At 41.0% G+C, this 18,690-nt stretch overlaps 4 protein-coding genes and 1 long non-coding RNA gene across 10 annotated transcripts in view; 1 reads left to right on the top strand and 4 right to left on the bottom strand.

Moving 5' to 3' along the window:
- Positions 1–18,690, bottom strand: part of PCDHA13 (protocadherin alpha 13) — a 172,056-nt gene that overhangs the window by 19,203 nt on the left and 134,163 nt on the right. For all 6 annotated transcript variants that reach the window (XM_038530368.1, XM_038530367.1, XM_038530366.1 and 3 more), the window contains exons 2-3: positions 18,344–18,402; positions 14,902–14,990 (exon numbers count right to left, since the gene is read on the bottom strand). In XM_038530368.1, the coding sequence (XP_038386296.1) occupies positions 14,902–14,990; positions 18,344–18,402 (148 nt within the window). The remainder of the gene's footprint in view (positions 1–14,901; positions 14,991–18,343; positions 18,403–18,690) is intronic.
- The window catches only part of LOC119870202, a 64,938-nt gene that overhangs the window by 45,417 nt on the left and 831 nt on the right, over positions 1–18,690 (top strand). The window lies entirely within an intron of this gene.
- The window catches only part of LOC119863934 (protocadherin alpha-12-like), a 77,026-nt gene continuing 73,265 nt past the window's right edge, over positions 14,930–18,690 (bottom strand). The window contains 2 exon segments of the mRNA XM_038530383.1: positions 14,930–14,990; positions 18,344–18,402. The gene's annotated coding sequence lies outside the window, so the exon portion shown is untranslated.
- LOC111091918 (protocadherin alpha-4-like) overlaps positions 14,931–18,690 on the bottom strand; it is a 164,332-nt gene continuing 160,572 nt past the window's right edge. The window contains 2 exon segments of the mRNA XM_038530372.1: positions 14,931–14,990; positions 18,344–18,402. The gene's annotated coding sequence lies outside the window, so the exon portion shown is untranslated.
- The window catches only part of LOC111091928 (protocadherin alpha-1-like), a 171,777-nt gene continuing 168,021 nt past the window's right edge, over positions 14,935–18,690 (bottom strand). Inside the window, 2 exon segments of the mRNA XM_038530376.1 lie at positions 14,935–14,990; positions 18,344–18,402. The gene's annotated coding sequence lies outside the window, so the exon portion shown is untranslated.

Here is an 18,690-nt window from a genome sequence, read left to right as displayed (position 1 = left end):
CCATTTAATCCAGTGATTCCACTACTAGGTATTACCCAGATTAAAAAAACACTTATTCAAGATCTATGTGCCCCTATGTCTACTATAGCATTATTTACAGTAGCCAAATTATGGAAGCAGCACAAGTGTCCATCAACAGATGAATGGATAAAAAAGACATTTAAAAAATTGTTTTATATTTATTTATTTGATATCAGTAAGACCTTTTTTAAAGATTTTTATTTCTTTTTTTAAAAAAGATTTTATTTATTTATTCATGACAGACACACAGACATAGGCAGAGGGAGCCCGATGCGGGACTCGATCCTGGAACTTTGGGATTACACCCTGAACTGAAGACAGACACTCAACTACTGAGTCACCCAGGCATCCTAAGATTTTAATTTCTTTACCTGAGAAAGAGAGAGAGAGAAACAAACAGGCTCCCTGTTTAGCAAAGAGCCTGACATGGGCCTTGATCCCAGGATGCTGAAATTGTGACCTGAGCCAAAGGCAGATACTTAACCGATTAAGCCATCCATGTGCCCCTAAAAAATTTTATTTATTTATTTATTTTTCCCCCTAAAAAATTTTAAAAGATGTAGTATATATCAGTGAGGGTGACAGAACATGAGAGACTCCTAACTCTGGGAAACGAACAAGGGGTAGCAGAAAGGGAGGTGGGCAGGGGGTTGGGGTGACTGGGTGATGGGCACTGAGGGGGGCACTTGACAGGATGAGCACTGAATGATATGGCATATGTTGGCAAATTACTCCAATAAAAATAAATAAATAAATACATAAATACATAAATAAATAAAATAAAAGATGCAGTATATGTGTACAACAGAATATTACTCAGCTATAAAAAAGAATATCGTCTCGCCATTTGCAACAACATGGATGGATCTAGAAGGTATAAACACTAAGTGAAAGAAGTCAGAGAAGGACAAATCCTATATGCTTTCACTCATATGTGGAATTTAAGAAACAGAACAAAGAAAAAGGGATGATAAAATAAGAGACTCAAATATAGAGAACAAACTGATGGTAACCAAAGGAGAGGTAGGTTGGAGAATGGGAGAAATAGGTGATGGGGATTAACAGTATAATTATCATGATATTGAATAACGTATAGAATTTCTGAATCACTATATTATACACCTGAAACTAATATAACACTGTATGTTAATATTACTGGAATTTAAAAAGTTTCCAGTCCTTGGTTTAGGTAGAGAAAAACACTAAGTTGATAGCTCATGAGTTGTCTTGACATATCATAGAATGAATTTTGAAGAGTCAGCAGAGGTAAGGGAGGTCAATAGAGCATCTTGTCTTAAAAACCAACCAACCAACCAACCTTCTGGTGGCTCTCCGCTGTTAACAGATGAAACTTTCAAGTTCTTTAGCAGGATGTTAAAGGCTCTACAAAATCTAATTCCTGTATGCCTTTCTAATCTCATTTCCCAACAGTCCTCTATCCCTTCTACCCAAGTGTACTCATTCTAATTAACTAAATTATATATTTCTGATTTTTGTTGTATTTTTCTTTTTTGGGGGTGTTATTTTTGTTTTTAGAGACCGAGAGAGATAGAGAGAGAGAGAGAGAGAGAGAGAGGAGCACACATGCACAGACCCTGACACAGACCTCAATCTCACAAACCTGAGATCCTGACCCTGAAATCATGACCTGAGCTGAAATCAAGAGTCAGATGCTAAACCGACTGAGCCACCCTGATTTTTGGTGTTTTTTTTTTTTTTTTTACATGTATTGTTCACTTTGTCCAGAACTCTCCTGTCCCACATCCTACTTACCATCCTTCAATACCCAGTATTAAATGTCACAATCTTTGAGATGTATCCCTAAATCCCCAATTCCATCTTCTGGGGTCCCACAACATCCAGTATTCAGAGTTGCTGAGGCAGGGTTTAGGCCCTGTGAAAACAATTTTGGGGGCCCTCTCAGGAAAGGTGGACCAGTTTATCACATTTACATGTAGTTTGTATTGATTATAATATAGATGGACATTGGGTCCCATTCTGGACGAATAGGCTCTGGTCATTTGTCCTAGCTTCCTTCCTTCTTATTGGCCCTGCCTGTGCATGGCACTATCACGGTCCTCATCACATGACACTATAATATTTCTATCTTATTTCCTTACATTTCTATCTTCCCCCACTAAATTATGATGACAGGACTGTGTGTTAACATTATATTGGCATCACCAAGACTACAGACCGACCTAGGTAGGTGCTTACTGTTTGTTTAATGACCGTATAGAGGGTTCTAACCAAATTCTGTATTAAAGCTAAGCCAAGGAAAGCACTGTTGGATAGGATACTCTAGTACTTCACGTGCGTGTGTGTCTGTGAGTGTGTGAGAGAGCGAGAGAGAATAAATGAACAAATGAATGGATGAATGAAGAATTTAAAAGAGACTGCTGGGGGTGCCTGGGTGGCTCAGTTGGTTGGGCATCTGCCTTCAGCTTGGGTCATGGTTGGGTGTGGTCCTAGGATTGAGCCCCACATCAAGCTTCCTGCTCAGTGGGGAACCTGCTTCTCCCTCTCCCTGCCACTACCCCTGCTTGTGAATGCTCTTTCTCTGTCAAACATATAAATAAAATCTTTAAAAATAAATAAAAACTAAAAGAGAATGCTTATGGTGGTGGTTAATGGTGGAGTTTTAGGAACCTGCCTGTGAGGTGGGTTTTGTGAGGATCTTCCTAGTACTCTTCAAATTACAACCATTTAAAGGGTTAGTATCCTAAATGCAGGGTTGCAACCCTGAGTGAGAGAAGACAAAGGTGGCTAATTTATATCTCTAAATCCCTAGATTTAGAGAGTTCATTCTTACTAAAGAAATTTCCCCAGAGCAAATATATTTATTTATTATTATATTTTAAAGATTTTATTTATTTATTCATGAGAGACACAGAGAGAGAGAGAGAGAGAGAGAAAGAGAGAGGCGGAGACACAGGCAGAGGGAAAAGCAGGCTCTATGCAGGGAGCCCGATGTGGGACTCGATCCCGGGTCTCCAGGATCCTGCCCTGGGCTGAAGGCAGCGCTAAACCTCTGAGCCACCTAAACCTCTGAAACACCGGGGCTTCCCCAGAGCAAATATTTAGAATCAAGTTCTCCTTGGTTCAACAGGGGGAAACTGATGTGGCCCTGATGACTGACTAAATACAACCCCGCAGACTGCAATGACAACAGCTGGATTAACATCTTGGTGACACAATCCCCTGCAGAAGGGATGCTGGCCTCCAAGGAGGTTCTGTCCTAGGTCTCATTCCTAATCATAGTCAGAGGCCTGGGGAGTAATCTGGTCTCCCATCAGAGCTGCTGAGGGTGCTGAGAGCCTCTCGGCTTTGGAGGTGCCTAGCCTGTCTGGGTCTCAAGGAGGTAGCTACTATGAGACTAGGTCTGTTAGGCAAAATGCTCCTAAACAACAAACAAACAAATCCTGTGTCCCTTGTATGCACAGCCTTGGCCTGCAACCATCCTAACCGATGGTCCTGATTCAGGACATCACACTCAGGAAAAGCAAGTGAATACTGACTGAAGTATATCTCCTCCCCTGAATTCCCCACGACCCCCAACACACACATGCACACGAATCAGGCTCTGTACTTTCTTCTTCAGGGAAGTCCTGAATATATGTTTTAATCTGCCTTCACCTAGACACGGATGCTAGATGCATACACAGGGCAGGCAATATGCATCATCCCTATCTTCTGGCATCACCTAGAGAACAGTGACTTTTCCACTAGCTACCACACCCTTTAATTGACTCCTTCCTTTTTTTTTTTTTAATTTTTTTTTAAAGATTTTATTTACTTATTCATGAAAGACACAGAGGCAGAGAGAGAGAGGCAGAGACAGGAGAAGCAGGCTCCATGCAAGAAGCCCAATAGGGACTCGATTGTGGGATTCCGGGATCACGCCCTGAGCCTAAGGCAGATGCTCAATGGCTGAGCACCTAGGCATCCTTAATTGACTCCTTCCAGATCAGGCTGTGGGTGATCCAAAGAGTTCTGTCCTCTCCTGACTGCTAACTCTTGGGAAAATACTCTTAGGCCTTGGACAGAACAATATCTTTTAGCTTTTAACATAACAATGTACCACTTCCTCTGTCTTCACATTTTCACCTCTGCCCATAGAAAAGAGACACTCAGCAACCAATACTTCCATCCATGGGGAATATGCTTGGAAGGGGGCTCTCGCCTTTAGCTCCATTTCCACACTTACCCTTCCCAAGAAGGAAAAGTTATTTGTTCAATTGGGGAGATTACCATGAGATTACCATAAGTCACATTTCAACCAGCTCGTGCTTTTTGATGGACAAAGTTAGCACTAACAGTCAATTTTTTCATGATATACCTCTCTTCTAACTCTTTTTCACTCTCTGCTCTAGCTCTGTTTGGTAATCAAACCAGGATAGTTCCCACTCCTTGCCAGGGGAGTGGTCTGCCATTCTTGATTTTCCTCCCTTGTATTTGGGAGGTGGAAGTCCTGCCATATTCTCCAGACCATCTTTACCAATAATAAATCTAATTCTAAACTTTGATTCCTCAGTTGGCTCCTTGCATCTATTTTTAATTAGTTAAGACTTAGAGGGAAAGGGAGGTGATTAATTAGTCTCTACCAAAGTTCTGACAATTAATAATAGCCTTCAAAGCCATGTCCACACTGGACTCTCCTCAAAGCTCTTCCTGTTCCTAATATGCACTTTATTTTACCTTCATCTCTACTGAAGTTTACAACACACAGATGCACACAGCCACATCTGTCTGAACATGAAAAGACCCTGTGGTAGGCAGATAATGATCCCTTAAAGAAGCAGCTATCCAGGGATCCCTGGGTGGCACAGCGGTTGGCGCCTGCCTTTGGCCCAGGGTGCGATCCTGGAGACCCGGGATCGAGTCCCACGTCGGGCTCCCGGTGCATGGAGCCTGCTTCTCCCTCTGCCTGTGTCTTTGCCTCTCTCTCTCTCTCTCTCTATCATAAATAAATTAAAAAAAAAAAAAGATGCAGCTATCCTAATTCCTGAAACCTGTGAATGTTCTATTACATGGCAAGGGGACTTTGCGGATGTGATTAAACTGAGGAAGTTGAGATGGAGAGGTTATCTTAGATGTTCCAAGTAGGCCCAATGTAATCACAAGGGTCCTTATAAGGGAAAGAGGAAGGTAGCAAAGTCAGAGTCAGAGAAAGATTTGCAGATGCTATCCTGCTGGCTTTGAAGATGAAGGATCCAGGAGTCCAAAAATGCAGGCAGCCTCTAAAAGCTGGAAAAGGCTAGGAAAGACACCCTCCTTTAGAGTCTCTAGAAGGAATGGAGCCCCGCTGAAATCTTGATTTTAGTTCAGGGAAATACATTTTGGACTTCTGATTTCCAGAACTATGAGATGATAAAGTTGTAGTGGTTTAAGCCATCTAGTTTGTGGTAATTTGGTACAGCAGCTGTGGGAAACTAATACAGATTTTGGAACCTGGAAGTGGGGTCCTGCTGTTACAAATATCTAAAAATGCTGATGTGGCTTTGGAATTGGGTAATGGGCAAAGATTGGAAGAATTCTGAGAAGCATGAGATAAAGTGCCTAGCTTACCCGGAACAGATTGTTAGTAGAAAAGTAGATACTAAGACTCTGCTAGAGAAAACTCAGAAAGAAGTAGTGTTAGAGAGAACATATCATCATCTCAGGGAATACCTAAATTGTCATTATGAACAGAATGTCAGTAGAAATTTGGACATTAAAGGGGCTGTCACTGACAGCTTTAATGCAAATGAGAAACAGGTTACTGGAGACTGAAGGAAAGTGGATATTTGTTATAACAGGAATCCACTGTGATTTTAGCTCAGTAAAACTTCTGACCTTCAGAACTGTACAGTAGTAAATTTGCATTGCTTTAAACCATGAGATTTGTGGTAACGTGTTATAACAGTAATGAGAAACTAACATAGATCCCACAGTCAACTTGGAACTCAGACAATGAATAGTCCTCTCCAAGTTACCAAACTATTCCCATCATCTGGTATGTGAGACAAAGTATCAGTAGTGTGTTAGTTAAGTACACAGGATTCACCAGCAGGCAGACATGATTTCAAATATTGCCTTTGCCATTGTATTCATTAATGAGTTAACAAATATTAAGCACTACTGTGTGCCAGACGCCTTGCTTGATACTGGAAATATAACAGTAAGCAAAAAACACTAAATGTGTAAATGTATAGAAGTTACTTAATTCCTATGAGTCTCAATTTCCTTATCTAAAACATGGGAATAAGAATGCATTTCTCTCTTAAGTATGCAATGCATATAAAGTGCTTACCAATGAATGGATAAAGAAGCTGTGGTTTATGTATACAATGGAATATTGCTCAGCCATTAGAAACGACAAATACCCACCATTTGCTTCGACCTGGATGGAACTGGAGGGTATTTTTTTTTTAAGATTTTTATTTTTATTTATTTATGATAGACATAGAGAGACAGAGAGAGAGTGAGAGAGAGAGAGAGAGAGAGGCAGAGACACAGGCAGAGGGAGAAGCAGGCTCCATGCCGGGAGCCCGATGCAGGACTTGATCCCAGGACTCCAGGATCGCGCCCCGGGCCAAAGGCAGGCACGAAACCACTGAGCCACTCAAGGATCCCCAGGAACTGCAGGGTATTATGCTGAGTGAAATAAGTCAATCAGAGAAGGACAAACATTATATGGTCTCATTCATTTGGGGAATATAAAAAATAGTGAAAGGGAATAAAGGGGAAAGGAGAGAAAATGAGTGGGAAATATCAGAAAGGGAGACAGAACATGAGAGACTCCTAACTCTGGGAAACGAACAAGGGGTGGTGGAAAGGGAGGTGGGCAGGGGGTGGGGGTGACTGGGTGATGGGCACTGAGGGGGGCACTTGATGGGATGAGCACTGGGTGTTATGCTATATGTTGGCAAATTGAACTCCAATAAAATAAAAAAAAATAAAGTGCTTATCACAGTTCAATAAATAATAACTTAGCAAGTCTTCCTTTTTCTTATTCTAAAGGCTATTTTACAATAGGGGGCAACAGCACAGGATTTAAAGACTGAAACTTTAACAACAAAGACCTTCTCATCACCATACATACTTCCTTGTTAATAGTTATCTGTACCCCATGGCGCATCATCAAACACAGAGCCAATCTCACAGACTCAAAATGTCTACCTCAGGGCTGTCTACATCTCTAGTGTTACCCTTTCCCCCAAAAAACTCTCTGACATGCAGCTTGGTATGCATCATGTAATGTAAATCATTCACACAGGCTGAGACTTTCAGCCGTGCTACAGACTTTTGGGTGACCCTAGAGGATTATGGGAACAGAGATGTGACACATGTGTTTTGGATATGACTATATTTATAGTGCAGAGTCAAAAAACATAAAAGAGAAGACTTGAAAAACATCACCTCTTTACTCAGCCTGGCCCATGATGCTGTGTAGAGCAACAGTTCTGGACACAGGGTTGATCCAATGTTGGAAGTAAGCACAAACTGGCAGACTTTCTTGCACCATCAACAACAAACTTGTTTGTTCAGACTTTCTTCATTCTTAAAGTTTGTTTGGTTGTTTACAATATTCACTAGCAGCTGTAACTGAGAGGCCCAAGTACACTATTTGAGATTCAGCTATCAAAAGCCACAGTTCTAGTAACAACAATAAGCTTCTCATCATCCCTGTTTTCTTGTGGATACAAATTTGGTTACTTAAAGTTACCTTTTTATACTTTAACCTTATAGAGTTACATCTGTGAGTCTGTCTTTTACAAAGCTCCCAATTTCCTGTTTCCATACTGGTACAAACATACTTTTTAAAATTGATTAAGCTTTTCTCTTAATTCCAGTATAGTTAACATACAGTGTTATAGTAGTTTCAGGTATACTCCTTTTTGCTTTTATTTCTCTCGGTACTGCCATCCTCAGGACTGCCTTCTCCAATCCTTCACCTAGTCCCCTCTCCTGGAGATAGACCATTCCAGGCAAGGCTACTACTGAGCAAACTCTTGGTCCTACTGAGATAAGAGTGGAATGGCATTGATCTATGATGATCTATGCTCCTTCTCCTTTTCCTTTTCTTTCTTTTTTTTTAAAAAAGATTTTATTTATTTGAGAGAGAGTGAGTGAAAGAGATGGCAAGAGCAGGGGCAGAGGGAGAGGAAGAAACAGATTCCCTGCTGAGCAGAGAGCCCAATGTGAGGCTCAATCCCAGGACCCTGGGATCACGACCTGAGCCGAAGGCAGATGCTCCCTGATCGACTGAGTCACTCAGGCACCCTCCCTCTGCTTTTTTGACTGTGAACTGTGAGTAACAAGCGCTAAATGCAAAGGCAGAAAAGGCTCCTCTCCAGTCCACATGCTCAAGTACAGGTCTCCTGGCAATGAACTCTCTTATGACCCTTCCCTAGAGGCCCCTAGGCTCTAGCCAATGCTTGACCTGAATATGTTTCTCCGAATTAGGCAATGACCTTCTCAACTCAAAGTTGACAGCCTCTGTGAAAATGAATATTTCAAGTTCTTTTGGAATCTGGGCTGTTTCTCTGAAAATATTTGTCATTAAAGATCCTTGCTATTGCTGGGGACAGGCTTTCATTTCTAGTTTACTAGAATCAGTGAAGGCTTCATGCAACACTTGATAGAGCTACAAAGCTTAAAGTAATTACAAGCCATTAGCTCTCCTCTGCCTTCAACCCAGGTTATAAGTAGGTCCTTTTTGTCCAAGCACCTCCCAGGGAGGGGCACTATGCCCATGAATTCCAAACATCAAACAATCCAAGCCATCTTTCTGAAGTATAGACTCTCACCCTCCACTTCTTTGCCACAGGGCTCCCAGGCTACACAGGTAACCTGTCATCTTTGAGCCAAGTCAGGTGGCAGACTTGGTGACTCCCACCCTTCCTTGGTCTTTTGAGACACTAGAATTTTCCCAGTAGAAACCTGAATTTCCCTTTGGATAAGGGGCTTAAAAGTTTATCTACAAACTATGGTGTATAGACAACACTAGAAGAAAAGATAATTTGGAAACTCATGTCCCGTGCAACACTCTTAAACAAAAGAAAGATAAATGTGTATTATTTTCCTAAGACATTATTTAAAAGTTGTTTCTCATGATGAAATTTTTAGGGGCCAGACTGTATGCTCCAGTGACACATTAAATGGATCGATGATAACCTAAGGAACTATAATGAGTAACCATTTCCTGACCCTGCATAGCTGCTTGCCTGCATCTGTGGGATTTGAAGGAAAATGGAGCCAGAGGGAAGAGCTCTTGCTACTCTTCTCTCCTCACTATAGCCTTTAAATGTATGCCCAGGAACATACACTGGAGTGCACACGGGACTGTATTTTCAGGAAGCATAGGAACTCTGTTTGGAGCTATGTTTAAGGAAGAAATCTATTTATTATGTATCATGGTCCCAACCCTGACTGTATTTGGCCCAGAGCTAACCAATCCTGGAAAAAATGGTGTAGGAAAAGTAAGAGAGGTGAAAGAAACACAGGGTGGAGGGAAGGAACTATCTCAGAATCTATTTATTAAGCAGAAATGTTTAATTTTGAAAAAACTGGAAAGTTTTCATTCTAGTTTTTTATTTACATGACCATTGAAAATACAAAGTGCAGGTTGTTCTTCTAAGGAGGAGGCAAAGGTGAATGAATGAAGCCAGCAAAGACTTAAGCTTCATAGCTTCTCCTAGGTAGAAGATTCTAACTCTCCTTTCCCACCCTATCTTGTTCCCTCTCTCCAGGCCAGGTCAGAACACAAAACATAAACTACACAGAGAACTCCAACAGATAGGATGAGCACCAGACTCTCAGAAAGTAAAAGTGCATCTTCTAAGGACTCCTGTTCCTCTAAGCTAAAGACCTCTAAGCCAGGCTGGCACTCTGGCCCTGAGATGCAGGTGGGAGTGGAGGATGCCAATGAGGGAGCTGCCTCACACGCACAGATCCCTGATCTCATTTTTTTTCCTAATAAGGATCTGTACACACCTCCCAGGATTGTCATTACCATGACAACAGCAGAAGTTGAGGGCGAGCAGGTTAGTGCAACAACAAGCTTCTAAATTCTCAAACAAGGCCTAAGGCTGCACTCACTCATGAAGTGGAAAAATTCATCTTGGCAGCACTCCTAAACAGATTCCAAAAAACTTAAAGATCGTGGCTTCATTCTGGAGAAGAATCAGAGATGGAGTCTACACAAAGCCCCTTCATGGAAAGTTATTTTGTCAGAGAGTAGGAATCCCTAAACAAATAAAAGCTTGAATCCCCCCACAAAACTAAGGTGTGTAAATTGTATCCATCTTCCACAAAGAGATATGGCAAACTACGGCAAAAACAACCCGCCAGGAACATTAAAAACAAAAAAACAAAAAAACAAAAAACAGGCTCATTAAGAAAAATATCAAAAAAAGAAAAAAAAAAAGAAAAATATCTAGAGGGGCGCCTGCTTGGCTCACTTGGGTTGGGTGTTTGCCTCCTGCTTAGGTTGTGATCTTAGAGTCCTGGGATCAGAGACCACATCAGTCTCCCTGCTCAGCAGGGAGTCTGCTTCTCCTTCTGCCCCTCCACCCTGTTCATGCCCTCTCCCTCTTTCACCCTGTCTCTCTCGCTCTCTATCCCTCAAGTAAATAAATAAAATCCTTTAAAAAAAAAAAGAAAAAAAGAAAAAGGAAAAATCTCTAGAATAGAGACTACTGAGAACAACTCAGACCTCAATTCTCAATGTGAAAGGTAGACTCATACCTTGAAAAATGACAAAAATAATTGCCATCTACCAACCATTATTCTCTAGGTTCTGTAACATGTGTGCATTATCTCGTTTAATTCTTATAACAACCTTATTAGGTAGACACTACCATTATCTCCATCTTACAGAGAAATTAGGAATCAGAAAAGTTAAATAAAGGACTTGGAACTGCAAAGTGGCAGAGCTAGAATTCAAAGGAGGGTTACTCTGGAGCCTGAATTCTTAGGGATTTTCTCTCTGATGTAAGGAAAGGCCTACTGCTTCCTGCATGAATCGTAAGTCGATGCCTTCCTCACATGATTTCTGAGCCTTCAAAGATATCAGACAAGCTCAGGAATATTTACCCTTGATTCTACACCAGTTCTTAAACTTTGGGGGTACATCAGTATAACATGGAGGGCTGGTTGAACACAGATTTCTGGGCCCAACTCTGAGAATTTCTGATTCAGTAGGAATTAGTGTGGCTGCTCCAAGTATTGTACTTGGAGAACCACTGTCTGGTCACTCTAAACTGAGGTCCCCTAAGTCTCACTGCCTTAGTCACCTTGCCTGCCTAATTAATCTTTTCACTGCTTAAGTCCCGGATCCCCTGGGGTCTTCCCTGATAAGCCCTAAGTGTTATCTTTGGCAGTGCTGTGTGGTTTTGGAATTCCCTGAGCTCTTTTGAAAATACTATTTCCCACTCCAGAAATAATCTACTGTTGCCTTAGGTAATGAAATGTAGAAAGTGGGGGCCAGAAGAACTGGTAAGAGTTACCAGAGCAGCCTGGTGCCCTGAAGCCAGTCTTTTTAGTAGTCTTTTTATAACCTCTCGGGATTCTCTCTAGGAACTGATCACAAGAGGGCACTCATTAAAACCTCTTCAGAACATTCACCCTGATAAAGTGAGTTGTAAACGTGACTGACTGGCCCTTTAATACCGCTCCCCGACAAACACAGCCCTCTCTGAAGAAGTGGCTGTAACTGGAGGTCAGGCTCTCCCTTCTCAGCCCATTTTCTTTCTCTGCTCAGTCTCCTTGGAAGGTGCTAAGGAAGAAGCCCTTTTAGTCCAGGTCTGCTCACACGGAGGAGAGGCTGGATCTAGAACAGGGCCAGTAATCGGGATTAACCCCATTTGATGCCTGATTTGTTAATCCTGCAGGAAACATCACCTGGTGATGTCCCCATTGATCCTTTCAGAGATCCTTTCAGACATCTTCTCTTAGTTTTTTTGTGGACTGTGAAGATAAATGAACAGTTTAATGTCAAAGCAGAAGAATTCATCAATGCAGGAAAAACAACTCCAAGAAGACATGTGAATGAGGACTGGTGCACAGCAGGCCTCTCTCTGTCTTCATGCAGGGGGCTACAGCTATTTTAGGTGTGAGAAGGTAGTGGTTCGTTAGTGGGGGTTGCAGACATAAGTGTAAGGAGACCCAGGCAACAGGAAGAAGCCTTCTGGAAGCAACTGCACCTTCATCCTGAAGCACTAAGCAAAAGAATCAATGAAAGGCAGGCTCTTGGGACCAGAAACAACCATGTTTTTTGAAGGAGTTTCCTTTTCTTTGGACAAAACTAATGAAGCCTCCTTATTCCATCTACAGAAGGGCAGCTGGCATAGGGGCTAGGGAGAGTGCCTGGACTGTAGAGATGTCAGGATGATCCAGACAACCTTAGAGGGAGGTATCTGGGTCCAGAAATGAGAATTACTGAATTATGGCCACTAGGTTATCAGCCAAGGCCACATCACAGATTGCACAAAACTATTCCGGAAAAAAAGAGAGAGAGAAAATTAGGCACTTATTAATATTATATGTCAAGCATTATTTTCAGCTCTTTCTTTCTTCTTTAGTTATCATGGCAACTCACTAAGATAGGTATTATCATTATACCAGGTTTACAGATGGGATAATTAAGAAAACATGAATTTAAACAATTTTCTTATGTTCACCTAGCAAGGAAGTCTGGACTTGCAATTCAATTCAGATCTGATTCCAAATCATGATCTTGATCCTTATGCATATTCCCTACTAACAGTGCAGAACATATTTTGAATTCTAAAACCTAAAAGTGTCAAAAGGACAGAGCAGAGGGCAGAGGCACATCCCTTTGACTTCATGTCACTGGTGGGGAAGTGGTGTTGAAAAGTATGGTTGGGTCATCCATGAATGAGTACTTGAAAGATGTAAGCTCTGTCCAGCTCAGTCCATGAGGACTGTGACTTATGAGTCAGGAGCCATCACAGCCTGGAAAGAAGGGTTTAGACAAGACGGGTTGAGACAATAGGTAAGGGAAGTAGTGGAGACTCCTTCCTTATCTTCTGTCCAGAGGATGGGTTCCTAACATTCTTTCAAATCTGAAGGAGAGACCTGGGCCAGGGGCAGATGAAATAATCAGCAGATGGTTCCTATTGTACATTTGCCTAGGAATATACAACCTTCCCCCAGCATCACTCGTGAAAGGGAAAATGTATTCAAACCTAGTTCCTGGCTCACTCACCAGACTGACCTACAAAGCCTCTGTGAGAGCAAGAAAAGCCCTGAAATTAAGGCAGGTGAGCAGGGCATGGCTGTAGCCACTTTCACAGGAAGGCTCTTACCATTCCAGATGCCTCCCATCCTGCAATACTTGGCAGCCTAATACCACTTCCTCCTCCATCACTTCTTCACTCTATCACTAGCATTGGGGTTGCAGATTTGTCAATGAACTATTTAATGTTCTTCTCCTTGCCATCTGGCAATATTAACTCTCTAATGAATTGCTTTAATTTGTGTATTTTTTTTTTTTTTACAAATGTGACTTTTAGTTGAATCATGCAACATTCATAAATAGCAAATGCTGGCTGATTAGAATCAACAAAAGTTCTTAGAATTGCCAGCAAAAATGGGCCCTTAGCTACATGTTATTCAGATAGCAGAATCATTTGAAAGGCACCTGGTTATTTTTGGAAAGAATGTTTCACACGCACACTTATGTCATCTGTAACGTATCTATGTATGTATTTGAATTTGGATGGATTCTTGCAAGTCAGCCATGCTAGGAATATAAGTGCTACATACACGTAGATTTGGAGCTAGATACACTTGAGTTTGAATCCTACCTCTGCCACTTACAAACTACATGACCCTGGGTATGTTTCTTACCCTCTCTGTGTCTCTAGTTTCTCATATGTAAGATAGACATAATAAATCCCTTGCAAGATTGTCATGGGGAATAAAAGACATCAGACATATAATGTGCTCGGCACATGTCCGGGTAGATTATGGCTCAACAATTAGTAACTATTATCATCATCATGATGTTCTACTAATAGAGGATTATGATAGACACCATTTGCAGTCTCTGTATTCCTTCCTTTCTGAAAAAACTACCACAGGGATGGGCCTACAAAGCCATATTTTTTATTATATGACATTACTTTATTGATTAGGCCAGAATAAGGAAACTAAGGAAATGTGAATTAAAAGAATTTTTCTATGCTCTCATCAAACCCAGCCATTGGGTTTTTGGTCCAATCTGGCAGATTCTATTTCCTGAAAGTATGGATTAGGAATCAGTCCCCAATGGTCCTCTAAACTAAGAAACTGTGAGATGGTCATGTGTGCAAATGTACATATCAAGACAGTAAAAAATCGGTCTGCAGAATGATGTAGATAAGCAGAAAGAAGCAGATCTGACTTTGACTTGAAGTCAAAGAGAGTGGTGCCTTGGTTTTCATAACTTTCCACTTCCATGAGAAACTCCACTGCATCTGTCTATGTATATATCTCTTTATCTCTCTATGTATCTCCTTCCCTTTTGCTTAACCACTTTGAATGGGTTTCTATTGTCTTCAACCAAAAGATCTTTGCTAACTGTGTCATCTCTGTGAATGAAGACACCAGATCTTCTCCACATGGCTCAGATAGCCTAAGCACGTGAAAGATGCCTGGTTATTTTACAAAAGAACTTTACACACACACACACCCTTATGGTCTCTGTTTCAATTCTTGAAGGAAATGAAGTAGAAAATCAAAATAATCATGGATATATGTAAGGAAGTCATACATGTAAGGAAAAGAAGAAAAACTAGAAAGAAAGCCATTAACATTTTTGGTCTTAAAAAAACAAGTCATCTGATTGCCTTTGAGAACCCAATCAAGAAGAGAGAGACCTTGGGTCTTTACCTGGTGTTGCACTGGATACTGTTGGCCACTGCTGATCAGGCCCTCCTGGACCAGCCCGTAGAATGCCAGCCTCCTCTAGGTGCACAGAGCTGAGTAAACACACAGACCCAGATAATGGTTAGACCATAAATGACTTTCCAGATCTCCTTCCACCCAGAGAAAGTACATGCATCTCTGAAGGCAAGGCTCCAGCTAACACATTCTACTCATACTTGAACTGAAGCAATTACTGCTGAGCAGTTACCTTACATAAACAGCAAAAGCACTGCTGACTTACTGCTTGCTATACTATTCTGGCAATAAACACATTTTATCTTTATGGCAATTTTGGTTGTCATTAATGCCACGTGGTGTTCACTAAATCTAACAGGAAGCCCATCAGAGGGCTAATGCCGTTTTAACATCTTAATGCTGTAGCAGATGAAGAGAGCTTGTTCTCAGAAGCCCCAGGCCTCTCTTGCTGATTTTGTTTCTGAGTCATCTATAGCAAAGACAAAAACACATGAAAACCATTTGCTGACAACTATAGCATTATTCCAATTTAGTTGCCCAATTACTTCTTAAGCTTATTTTCTGTTTTACTTTCTGTATCTTTTACTTAATAGATAGACAACCCACTCTATATTTCCTGGGACTTGAGGAAGTCTATCACCACCACCCCCAGATCCCAATTCAGAAGAGATTAATTCAGCATCAGATATTGCAGGGAGAGATGAACTGGGACACCCTTAGAGGCAAACAGAAATAGAACATAAACAATTCAAGGATGGAGCAAACATCATAATGCTAGCACATAGTAGACCTTCATGTATTTGTGGGATGGATGAATGAAGGAAAAAACAAATGGAATCCAAAGAGTAAACATCATACAAGAAAATCATCACCAGAATCAGTATTCTTTTCAAAAAGACATTGGTTCATCTTGCAAATTAAGTTACTAAAACAAAATTTATACTATTGTCTAAAGGGGTTATATGAGGCAGCAGAAGCAGACAATCTTGAACTATAGTGGGGGAAGCCCAACTATCAATTAAATATACTTTCACTTGTGACTCTGAATAACATATCTAATAAAAATTCATTCATTAAGCTCTGTCCTATTGTTATTCTTCCCTTCATCTACATCCTAGAATCTTTTCTTTTTTCCCCCCAAATATTAATATCCTTCATGTGTTCCCAGATTCTACCAGCAAATTATATGGGTTCAATCAGATTCATTCTGAAGATATAACTACCCTGGAACCACATCAACTCAAAGCAGAAATTTTCAAAGGAACAGTTATATGGTGTCTGAGGCTGGAATGGCCAAGAAGCCAAGCACATGTGTAAAAAGAGAAGAGTATTCTTTAAGTTTACAGCTCGGATACATGTTCAGTGTATTATACTGCGAGGAATAAATTATATTTAGCTTCAATTTTTAAAAAGATTTTATTTATTTACTCATGAAAGACAGACAGAGAGAGAAAGAGAGAGAGAGAGAGAGAGAGAGAGAGAGAAAGGCAGAGACACAGGCAGAGGGAGAAGCAGGGTCCATGCAGGGAGCCCGATGTGGGACTCGATTCCAGGACTCCAGGATCATGCCCTGGACTGAAGGTGGCGCTAAACCGCTGAGCCACCCGGGCTGCCCAGCTTCAATTTTATTTCATTTCTTATCTTACTTATATCTCATGGTATCTTAATTGAAATCTGAATAGGAGCACACTTGCCTTTTTTTTTTCCCCATTTGAAAATGGAATAAGGAAGTTGTGGGTTTTAGCATTTTATTTCAAATATACTTTTTAAGGTACATCTCATGGCTTTGATACTTTTTAAGTACAGCACTAATTCAACTAGGATGGAAAAGCTGGTATGATAAACTATGCCTTTTCCTACTGTACAGTTTGCAACACTAGCTCAGATGCAGGCAAAAGGAGAAACCAGTCACTAACAAATATAAAGAGTCTTCCTGGGCAGCCCAGGTGGCTCAACAGTTTAGCGCCACCTTCAGCCCAGGGCATGATCCTGGAGACCCAGGATCGAGTCCCATGTCCCTGCATGGAGCCTGCTTCTCTCTCTGCCTGTGTCTCTGCCTCTCTCTTTGTATGTGTCTCTCATGAATAAAAAAAAAGAGTCTTCCTGACACCACATTACAGCATCTGCCCAAGTATTTCTGGACTAAAATTGCAACCCAGGTTCCAATATGACATTTCACTATGCCAACTACTAATCTTCTGGCCTTCACTGGTTGCTTCTTGTTCAGGAATAGCCCCATTATAATGATTTCCGCCTAACTTGTAATGTAAGGCTTGAGAATACGTTAATTTTACTTTAATGCATTTTTAAATGGTTTTAAAACTAATTTTTCATTAACTTAACACATACCATGTGAGCTCTCTCTTTAGAAATTGATGTAAGTTTGGTAAAGATCTAGTTATGTGTTACCCAGACATTTTGAGGGGCTTAAGTTTAGAGTTTATTCCTTCTTTAAAACTAAATCCTGTTGGTAGTAGTGATCATTAGTTTCTTGGTTTTCAGGCACTCTAAAATAAAGAATCTTTTATTTGGCCCTATGGCATTAAATCAGCTCTGGGGGGGATCCCCAGGTGGCGCAGTGGTTTAGCGCCTGCCTTTGGCCCAGGGCGCGATCCTGGAGACCCGGGATCGAGTCCCACATCGGGATCCCGGTTCATGGAGCCTGCTTCTCCCTCTGCCTGTGTCTCTGCCTCTCTCTCTCTCTCTCTCTCTCTCTCTCTCTCTCTCTCTCTCTCTGTGACTATCATAAAAAAAAAAATCAGCTCTGGGAATAATGGTAGTTAATCAATTACTGTCAAAGAGACAAAATAGAGAAAGCAAAATCATACTTAATCTGAATCTTAGAGTAATGCTATTACTGTAGGTTCATTTAAAATAAGATAGATTTGGTCTCCAGATATTCAATAAAGTCCTTTCACAAGGCTCATCCTCTGAAGAGCCCAGGCCATTGATGGCAATGAGAGAGTAACAAGATGGAAAAGGAGTTCTAATATGGGTGAACATGAACAAGAAAAACAGACAATTATTGTGGTTGATAAGATATAAGAGTTGATATGTGACAGAAAACCAAAGTAGACAACACGTACCTATACTTAGGTCTAAATGCATCAGGTATTAATTTCTAAGGGAGGGACATAAAGTATAGATGAGAAGGGATCATTATTTCCTCATAGAATTCTGATGAAGGAATATACGCAGCAGCCTGTCTCTGTAATTTTGCAGGGAGTTCTCACCTGCCAGCACTTGATAAACATTTGGCACTATTTCCAATGTTTCAAGGAATAGACTTGGAGACAAAAGGAACTATATTCCCCTAGCAAAGTATCTAAAGCTTCTCAGTTTGACAGCAGTTTCCAGCCTCTAGACACAGAACGTGTCTGAGCCATGCAAAGTTAGTTGTTCTGATTGAAAAAAGTAAGGAAATACATACCTGTGCATTCCTGCTCGTAGGGAGGCAGAGTAACGCCAGTCAGGGTTGGGCTGTCGTGGCTGTAAAATCACAAAGGGGGGTTTTGTTAATAAGGCAAAACAATGATCTCCCAGTGATTGATTAGCTGTTTCTAAAATATTTCCATGTATCTGAAAAAAGTATTGAAGGAGCAATGTGCAACTCTAAGATGATATCTGTATATATAGCGCTTGAGGAGAAAATTAGCTCATCAGGGTCTTTACGCAGACTCAAGACCATGGAAAAACCAGATTTAATGATGCTGTGAGGACCAGCTGTGGCTTTGCTTTGCTCAAAACAGGTCTCTGTTCCTAAAGCAGCACTGCGGG

The sequence above is a fragment of the Canis lupus genome, chromosome 2 (assembly GCF_011100685.1).
Source record: "Canis lupus familiaris isolate Mischka breed German Shepherd chromosome 2, alternate assembly UU_Cfam_GSD_1.0, whole genome shotgun sequence".
Classification (NCBI taxonomy): domain Eukaryota; kingdom Metazoa; phylum Chordata; class Mammalia; order Carnivora; family Canidae; genus Canis; species Canis lupus.
Note: the sequence above shows the minus strand (reverse complement) of the source record. Positions and strands in the feature narration are given on the sequence as shown.